Genomic DNA, 10,101 nt, shown 5'->3' with positions numbered 1-10,101 from the left:
TAGCCAGGATGGTCTTGATCTCCTGACCTCGTGATCCACCCGCCTCGGCCTCCCGAAGTGCTGGGATGACAGGCTTGAGCCACCGCACCTGGCCTAAATTTTTTGTTTTTATAAAAAAAACTTTAGGCCGGGCGCGGTGGCTCAAGCCTGTCATCCCAGCACTTTGGGAGGCCGAGACGGGCGGATCACGAGGTCAGGAGATCGAGACCATCCTGGCTAACACAGTGAAACCCCGTCTCTACTAAAAATACAAAAACTAGCCGGGCGAGGTGGCGGGCGCCTGTAGTCCCAGCTACTCGGGAGGCTGAGGCGGGAGAATGGCGCAAACCCGGGAGGCGGAGCTTGCAGTGAGCTGAGATCGGGCCACTGCACTCCAGTCCGGGCGACAGAGCGAGACTCCGCCTCAAAAAAAAAAAAAAAAAAAAAAAAAAACTTTAATCTTCACCTCAACCATTGAACAAATAATGTCTCGCAAGTCTAAACATTTCTCATTTTCTGTTTTGAGACTGTATCATTGTATTCGGTTTAGATGAGGCAACGTTGTGATACAAACAAGCCTGAAATTTCAAACGTTTAACACAAACGTTTACATACACAGAAAAATGAGAAGGTGGTAGGGAGTTAGATAATTTTGTTTTACATGGAAGAAGCACAGAAGGAAAGCTATGTAAAGGGTTGGAGTGTATAGACAAAGTAGAAGAAAAATATGCGGTTATGAGTGAATTAAAATATGGTTATTAATGAATATTGGGATGCTGGATAAACAAATTAAAAATATGGGGTGCTTGGATAAACATTTTCGTCTTTCAAAACAAGAAGTCATTTTATCATGTCTCCAGAAAAGAGCAGCATAAGCACATGATTTAGAAACAACATGATAATTATCAAAGGAAACATCTAAAATTGTGCAAGTGTTATCTCTGGGAAATGAGAGTGGGAGGAGGGAACTTTTGGGCACGGTGAAGTAGGAGACCTCATATTTCATTATATACTTTATTAAATTCTGTTAAAACTATGTGCATGTATTACTTTGGCAAAGAAAAAGTTTTTAAAAACCCAGAAGATATATTTAGTAAAATTTGGCATGAAAGTTCCCTGTAGTTATGTTTTTTTTTTTTTTTTGAGACGGAGTCTCGCTCTGTCGCCCAGGCTGGAGTGCAGTGGCCGGATCTCAGCTCACTGCAATCTCCACCTCATGGTTTCACGCCATTCTCCTGCCTCAGCCTCCCGAGCAGCTGGGACTACAGCGCCCGCCACCTCACCCGGCTAGTTTTTTGTATTTTTAGTAGAGATGGGGTTTCACCGTGTTAGCCAGGATGGTCTCGATCTCCTGACCTTGTGATCCACCCGTCTCGGCCTCCCAAAGTGCTGGGATTACAGGCTTGAGCCACTGCGCCCGGCCTGTCGTTATGTTTTAAAATGTGATGGCAAGCCTGGTAGGGTACTCAGTTGCAGAGAGTAGAAGGATTGCTGCTCCATCCTCCACCCTCTTTCTCCTTCCACTTGAAATGGGTTTCTTAGAAAGTATTATTTTGGAGCAAGAGGAAAGGAGTAACTAGAATCTTATGAAATTAGAGGTTGTTTGAGGCACAAAGTCTGATGTGGAAGATTTGGAGGCAGGGGAGTAATAAGGAAATTAAGGAGCTTAAGAAAAGGAGTAGAAGATAGGTACCCAACCGGTAGGCAGATAGAATAAACAGAACTCCCCAAACCACAGCTTTCATAACATTTCATGAGTCAGTTTTTAGATGTGTTAGTAGTCTATTTTCATGCAATAGATGCTTATTTAGTTGTAATAGTGGAAACTGTATGTAATAGTGGAAATTTCTATGTCCTGTACCCAGGGGTGTTCCCAGTGACAGGCATTGTTGCATAATTCTATGCTCCAGACTCAGTCTCATGGCTTCTTGTCTTCAGAAACACTTTCTTTCTGCACCTTCCTTTCATTTAAAACCATCAACACCACACGACAACAAAGCAGTAGAATATATGATCATCTTTCACTTACGTAGAAGAAGAAATGGTTTTAAATGGAATCTGGAAGACTTAGACAAACGCTAAGGAAAAATTTAATGAGGGAAACAACAAACATTTAACATCAAACATTTAAAAACAGTAGATTCTCTTATGTCACCTAGCGCGGTTTCGGATAGAAATAGAACTAATTTTTACAATGATTTTTACATTTTGCATTAATCAGAAACAAGGGTTTGTTCAATGCACTTGCTGGGTCCTAACCCCCAGAGATTCCAATTCAGCAAGTCTGGGGTGGGGCTTGAGAATCTGCATTTCTAACAAGTTTCTAGGTGATGCTGATGCCAGTAGTCTGTGTACCCTTTGAGAACCATTGGATTGATTCTCTGACAGTTTTTGAAGTCCCCTGCTCACCATATCACTTCATCCTTTTAGAAACATTCACTGTGTGATTACCTAAGAGCCCCTGCTTGTTGGCTGCTCTGCACTTTCACACAGTTGTACTAATACTATTTCTCTCTGAAAAGACATTGTTTGAGGAACAGTGGGTAGAAGGTGTGAGCTCCTCACTGAAGGCTGCCTCCAGAATGCTCTGAATGGACTGCCTTGCTTTCTTCCTAAAATCTTTCCCCAAGAGGGCATAAAGGAATGGATTAAAGCAACTATTGGCAGATGCTAGAGCAATGAATACATGATCCCAGGACATCAGCGTTTTCCCCAAGGGAGTTTCTGGGTCAATAAACAATGACAGGACTCCAGAAATGTGGTATGGAGCCCAGCAGACAAGAAAGACAGTCACCACCACCACGGCCACTCGAAAGGTTTTGCCCTGAGACTTGGCGAAGCGGCCCCTTTGAATTCGGAGGACAATGAAGCTGTAACAGGCTATCATGATAACAGAGGGCAGCAGGAAACCCACCACTAGCCTAGTGATCGTTATTGCCATGAGGGGTGTTGACACTTGATATGTGAATTGGCCTGAACTGTAATAATCCTGGAAATCTTGTGGTAGCTCATACTCGTATAAGGAATTGCTAGCAGCACTAGGGTTCAGCTTTAAATGAGTAGAGAGAAAAGCATCAGAGTTATCCAGTGGGCTAGTTTTGTGACCTTCAATAGGAAACCCACTGGGGATTTGAGGTGAGGCCGCACCGGCAGGTTTAAATACATTAGAATACAGATTGTGACTAGCAGAGTCCCTAGCGAGTGAATCCACAGAAGGTCTTTGAAAAGTTTGAGGTTGGAAGACAGTGGTGACTGTCCAAGGATGATCATTTGCTGGGAAAGAGGAAGGATCTAACCTATCATTCATTTCTCCAGGCAGCTGAACAACGTTTTCAAGAGATCTGTTTTCTAGTGGATTTCCATAAAAGTCTAGATAATCTAATGAGCCGGAGAGATCATATTTGTAGCCACATCTACTATGGTTGTCTGTAGTGAAGATTTCCCGGTACATGAACACGGGGATGCACATCACAAAAGCCACCACCCAGATACATCCACAGATAGTGCAGGCCATCCCTACATTGCGATGATTCTGACACCAGATTGGCTTGAATACCACAAGACAGCGGTCCAGGGTAATGGCAGTAAGCAGGAAGACACTGGCAAACATGTTGAGGACAATGATGGAGGGGATGAGCTTGCATAGAAATCTGCCGTAGGGCCACTGTCCCTGGAGAGCCAAGTGAGCCAGCGAGAAGGGCAAGGAGAAGCAGCAGAGAAGGTCCGCCAAGGTGAGGTGGAGGAACCAAACTGTGTTCACTGTACGCTGCATCTTCAGGCCAGCCACCCATAGCACCAGCCCATTGCCTGGCAATCCCAGTAAAAAAGTAAGGCTGAGAATGACCATGGAGAGAATTACTGGGGACCCATTCCACGGCTGTGAGAGTAGGTCAGTTGAATTGGTCTCAGCAGAGAAAGGCGCCATTGCTAAACTTCTGCAAAAAGATGAAAAAAATGTTAAAATGAACGGTATCTTTTTGAAAATGCATACATATTCTTAGGATTCTAATCTTCCCACATAAAGATGTGGGATCATGAAACCAGAAGGTCCTCACGCTGTTTTAGTTTGCCTTCCTTCACCTCACACTGGACCACACAAAAGCATTCTCTGATAGACAATTTTTATTTATTTATTTATTTATTTATTTATTTATTATTTTTCAGACAGAGTCTTCCTCTGTCACCTAGGCTGGAGTGCAGTGGATCCATCTCAGCTCACTGTAAGCTCCGCCTCCCAGGTTCAAGCGATTCTCCTGCCTCAGCCTCCCGAGTAGCTGGGATTACAGGCATGCACCACCACGCTCGGCTAATTTTTTTTCTATTTTTAGTAGAGACGGGATTTCACCATGTTGGCCAGGCTGGTCTCGAACTCCCGACCTCGTCATCCGTCCTCCTCGGTCTCCCAAAGTGCTGGGATTACAGACATGAGCCACCGCACCCAGCCGGCCACCAACTTCTTAATCCTTTGTACTGTATCTTCTGCTTCCATAATTCTGCTAAAATTACTTCTAAAAACCAAATCTGAAAGTTTCTCAGCCACTTTCCACAATATGTCATTATATACAGTGACTTCTTAACACTCTCTTCTCTTGGCCTCTGTGATATTACCTTCCCCTAATTCTGAACATGCTCGGAAATGTACCGTTTTGTAACTTTCCTGAACAATTCACTATTCCAACTTAATGCCATTTTCTATTCCATGGCTAATGCTATTTACTTCTATCTGGAATTATGCTGTTCACCAAGTCTTCAGCTTCTTAATTTGTGTGTGTGTGTGTGTGTGTGTGTTTGAACCTTTTTTCATATTCTATATGCAATGACACATTTTATCTTGTATAATAATTATAATGACTGTCTAATCTATTATTCTGGATTTAAACTTTATGATGGTAAAAAGGAGTCTTACTCATAAATACTTGTTTCACATAATTTAACACAATGCCTTATGAGACACCAAGGTTAAAGATTATGTGGACAGGCTGGGTACAGTGGCTCACGCCTGTAGTCCCAGCACTTTGGGGGGCCGTGGGGAGCAGATTGCTTGGGGCCAGGAGTTTGAGACCAGCCTGGCCAACATGGCAAAATCCCATCTCTACCAAAGATACAAAAATTAACTGGGTGTGGTAGCTCACATTTGTAATCCCAGCTATTTGGGAGGCTGAGGCACAAGAATCTCTTGAACTGGAGAGGCGGAAGTTGCAGTGAACGGAGATTGCACCATTGCACTCCAGTCTGCATGACAAAGCGACTCTGTCTCAAAAAAAAAAAAAAAAGAAGAAAAAAGAAAGTACTTGAATAGATGGATGCCCATTTTGGGGGTTGACTTTTTTTTTTTCTTTTGCAATTACATCTAAAATTCTAATTTGTATCCATGTAATCCTTACCCAGGCCTCTTCCCTAATTCTCATGCTGTCCCTTTTAACTTTCTTTTTGTTAAATTCCTAATTTTTTTTGGATAAAATAACATTTTACATTTATTTTTATAGAGGTTCAAAATATTTTTGTGACTTGAAAGTAGTTCTGCTGAGTCAACCAAATATTGTTATAGGGCCTCACATGATTAGCAGAAGTTAAAATAGCAAGTCAACAAAATAATAAAAAAGAAGACATGGGCTGGGCACAGTGACTCACGCCTGTAATCCCAGCACTTTGGGAGGCTGAGGCAGGCAGATCACCTGAGGTCAGGAGTTTGAGACCAGCCTGTCCAACATGGAGAAACCCTGTCTCTACTAAAAATACAAAACTAGCCAGCATGGTGGCCCATGCCTGTAATCCCAGCTACTCAGGAGGCTGAGGCAGGAGAATCGCTTGAACCGGGGAGGCAGAGGTTGTGGTGAGCTGAGATCATGCCATTGCACTCCAGCCTGGGCAACAAAAGCGAAACTCCATCCTCCTCCTGCCCCCGCTGATCAAAAAAAGAAGAAATTATTCTCATTCCCCTTTCCATGGCTTTGTCTACTCAGATGTTTAAATCCTATCAGGGTACCCCCCTAAAATATTGAGAGAAGGATAGAGTCATAGGATGCTTGGACCAAAAGAAAACTTGGTAATCATCTTTTCTCTCCTCATGTTGTTGTTTTTGTTTGTTTGTAGAGATAGGGTCTTGCTATGTTGCCCAGGCTACTCTCAAACACGTGGACTCAAGCAATCCTCCCACCTTGGCCTCACAGTGTGCTGGGGTTACAGACGTGAGCCACTGTGCCCAGCCTATGTTTTCTCTGCTTTTATTTCTCAAGTTTGACAGTGAAACTCAGCAAATTAGATTACTATTATATAATCATTACTAGGGAGGTTCTTGGATTTCAGGTCCAATGACTGTTAGGCCAATACTCTTTTTAATACCACAAAAAATCACATTAAAAAAAAGATATATGGTATTGCTAATAAAGGGGAAGCTGCTGAGAAATGCATGAATTGAAGTAGCAGGGACTGCAAACAGCAAACTTTCAATAAAAATAGAGTTATCTGTCATGAGCTATATGTTAAATATTGCATATTATCTGTTTTGAAATGAAAGTATGTATGAGTCAGGGATTAAAAGTCCTTCAGAACAATGCCGGGTGCGGTGGCTCACGCCTGTAATCCCAGCACTTTGGGAGGCTGAAGCGGGCAGATCACCTGAGGTCAGGAGTTCAAGACCAACCTGGCCAACACGGTGGAACCCCATCTCTACTAAAAATACAAAAATAAATAAATAAACTGGGTGTGGTAGCACGTGCCTATAATCCCAGTTACTCGGGAGGCTATAATCCTACTCAGGAGGCTGAGACAGAAGAATCGTTTGAACCTGGGAAGCAGAGGTTGCAGTGAGCTGAGATTGTGCTACTGTACTCCAGCCTGGGCAACAGAGTAAGACTCTGTCTCAAAAAAAAAAAAAAAAAAATCCTGCAGAACAAGATTATTTTTTGCATTTCTTCAAGTTAATTTGGCTAAAAAGCACCATAACTTTATGTTTAAGATTAGTAGAGGATTAAAAAGATTATTACTAAGTTGACCAGCAGTAATTTAAAGGTAATTAATACCCTGAAACTAAAATTCCACTATGATAGAGAAAGAAAAGTGGACCCCAGAATCAAATTGTAGTAATAGGATAACAGAGTCAGTAGCAATAAGGACAAAATAATTAAAAAAAGAGAAAGAGGAAATGGAAAGGAAAGAAAGTATAATCAATGATTTGAAAAACGAATTAATGGGGACAGCTGGAATCAAATTTCAGGGTGAAATACATAGCCAATTCAAAGAGAGGAAAGAAATTACATAAAAATTCACTATTAATTCCACTATGAAAATATTAAAAGCAAAGACAAATGGAATGTGGAATATTTAGAAAAAAGAAGTTGGACATAGAGATAAGACAAAAGAATTAAAAGTCGGAGAAGGAATAGGGGAAATAGAAGATAATGACCCTCAAACTCATTGCCTATAATGAGCAAAACAAGCTAAGCAAAAGTCATCAGGTGGATCTAGATTTTCTTACCAAAAAACTGAGACAGTAGCTGAAGGCTTCAGCACCTGGATGTCCCCAGGAATCTGTCTGGTCCCCACACTTAACCACCGTGAAGTCATGAAGTATGGCAAGAAAATTTGCTGAGCTTTCTCTTCTTCTTTCCTCTCTCTGTTTCTGGCAATAAATTAAGCCTCAAGCTCTAGAACACTATCTGACCTCATAGGAAGTGTTTCAAAGTGAGTCATTTCTAAATGACTTAGAAAGGCAAAGCAGGAAAACAGAAGTAGGAGGCTATAATCCTGAGACATTTTCTGCAGCACACAGAGAATGGTTAGAGAGAGGGTGCTTCTGTACATAGGGTTCAACTTCATAGGTTTTGTTTAGAAATGCAAAAAAAAATCCCAGCTACTCGGGAGGCTGAGGCAGGAGAATGGCGTGAACCCGGGAGGCGGAGCTTGCAGTGAGCCGAGATCCGGCCACTGCACTCCAGCCCAGGCAACAGAGCGAGACTCCGTCTCAAAAAAAAAAAAAAAAAAAAAAAAAAAAAAAAAAAAAAAAAAAAAGAAATGCAAAAAAAAAAAAAAATGACTCTACGAGATGTGAGTGTTGGGGTGGGGAGTGGTTGGGGAGGAATGACCTGAACAAACTCATTTAATTAATCTCAAATAACATATCCTAAATGCTTGATATATGTGAAAAACGATGCCATGCCAAAATCAGGATGAATTAAGCTGTATTCTAATCTCCAGAGATTCACAATCAAGTGGGAATTTGTACCCATACATATACACACAAAACTGTAATATAACCTACACTATAATAATAGAAGTAACAATAGAAGTAAAATAATAGAACACTCTAGACAAGGGTATATATAACCCAGGGCAATCTAGGAGAGTCTTAAGATAGAAATAAGATGTGGGCAAGTCCTTAAGTACTTGTAGGAATTCTAGAGACAGAAAAAGGTGTGAAGCTGCTTAGGCCATAAGTGGAGCCTAGTCAAAGTCAGGTAGGTGGGAGAGGGCAGGGAGGTGGCAGAGGGCAGGGAGGTGGCAGAGGGAAAGTAGGTGGGAGAGCTTAGTGGTCACTGGAGAACAGGCTGGAGTTGAGGTGATGTTTCATCAGGAAGGAGTACAGAAGACTGAAGATGATTCCTGCTTAATGAATACTATGCTGTAAATAATTCTTATATTATTATTTTAGATATATGCATATAAAATAAAATTTATTTGGGTCAAATGTATTTGAACACTGTTGTCTGTGATATAGACTTCGGTCTATATTAATCAACTTGCCCAGACCATAATATCTGCTCCTCCTCTTGTTTGCAGTCAAGTCACCACGGAATATTTTTGAGGCAGAAAGACCAAAAGGAAAATGCCAAGAGTTGAGTAGTATTTATTAGTTTATTTCCATTGTCATCATCTAATTACAAAAATAGAACATACTTTGTTCTAGAAGAGATAAATTGAAATAATACAGAAGTATAATGGGTAAAAAAATGAAATATTTTCTTTTCAATTCCACTGCCTGAAGTAACTATTTGTAATAGGTTAGTGTTCATTCTTCCTGAATTTTTTTTTCTGAATATAGCACACATTTTGTTGTTTGAGACAGGGCCTCACTCTGTTGCCCAGGCTGGAGTGCGGTGGCATGATCTTGGCTCACTGCAACCTCTGCCTCCTAGGTTCAAGGACTTCTCCCACCTCATCCTCGTTCGTGGGACTACAGGCACGCACCACCACAACCGGCTAATTTTTGTATTTTTTTGGTAGAGACGGGGTTTTGCCATATTGGGCAGGCTGTTCTTGAACTCCTGACTTCAGGTGATCCACCTGCCTCAGCCACCCAAAATGCTGTGATTACTGGCGTGAGCTACTGCACTCGGCCTAACACATATTTTTTTAAAAGGTAGTTTTGAACACAAATGGGATGGTAATTTAGGTGTGATTTTATGTCTTGCTTTTTTACTTAACAATATATCAAAACACATTTCTATGTTAGTACATATAATTCTATTGATTATTTTGGGTTTTCTTTCCTCCAATATTTGAAAATATTGAATAATATAGGTATTCAGAAAGCATACAAAAGATAGGATTGCCATATATGTACATATATATCCAATTAAAGTATATTTTATAAAAGCAGTTAATTCCCCACGGTAAAAATTAAATATGAGAAGATTAAAGTAAAAACTAAAATTTCCTAAACACCTAGCTATCCTTTTTCCACTTTCCAGATGTAATCGCATATTCTACTACGCATATTGTTTTGTTCTGTGTTTTCCACTTATCTTTTTATATCAGGACATCTTGGCCCAAATCATATATATATTTTTTTTCCCGAGACAGAGTTTCGCTCTTCTCGCCCAGGCTGGAGTGCGATGGTGCGATCTCGGCTCACTGCAACTTCTGTCTGCTGGGTTCAATCGATTTTTCTGCCTCCGTCTCCCAAGTAGCTGGGATTACAGGTGCCTGCAACCACGCCTGGCTCATTTTTTGTATTTTTAGTAGAGACGGGGTTTCACCGTGTTGGCCAGGCTGGTCTCCTGACCTCGTGATCCGCCTGCCTCGGCCTCCCAAAGTGCTGGGATTACAGGCGTGAGCTACGCTGTCGGCCCCGAATTATACTTTTAAAATTGCTCCATATTATTTCATTTAATCAATTATTTT

At 41.3% G+C, this 10,101-nt stretch overlaps 1 protein-coding gene across 1 annotated transcript; it reads right to left on the bottom strand.

Annotated features, from left to right (window-relative positions):
• Positions 1–2,036: 2,036 nt before the first annotated feature.
• On the bottom strand, positions 2,037–7,649 carry C3AR1 (complement C3a receptor 1). The gene is made up of 2 exons (XM_010376732.1): positions 7,457–7,649; positions 2,037–3,914 (listed from the first exon to the last, which is right to left on the bottom strand). Exon 2 carries the CDS (start codon positions 3,902–3,904, stop codon positions 2,465–2,467), a length of 1,440 nt encoding a protein of 479 aa, XP_010375034.1. The 5' UTR covers positions 3,905–3,914; positions 7,457–7,649; the 3' UTR covers positions 2,037–2,464.
• Between the last annotated feature and the right edge of the window lie 2,452 nt (positions 7,650–10,101).

Source organism: Rhinopithecus roxellana, chromosome 10, assembly GCF_007565055.1.
Source record: "Rhinopithecus roxellana isolate Shanxi Qingling chromosome 10, ASM756505v1, whole genome shotgun sequence".
Taxonomy (NCBI): domain Eukaryota; kingdom Metazoa; phylum Chordata; class Mammalia; order Primates; family Cercopithecidae; genus Rhinopithecus; species Rhinopithecus roxellana.
Note: the sequence above shows the minus strand (reverse complement) of the source record. Positions and strands in the feature narration are given on the sequence as shown.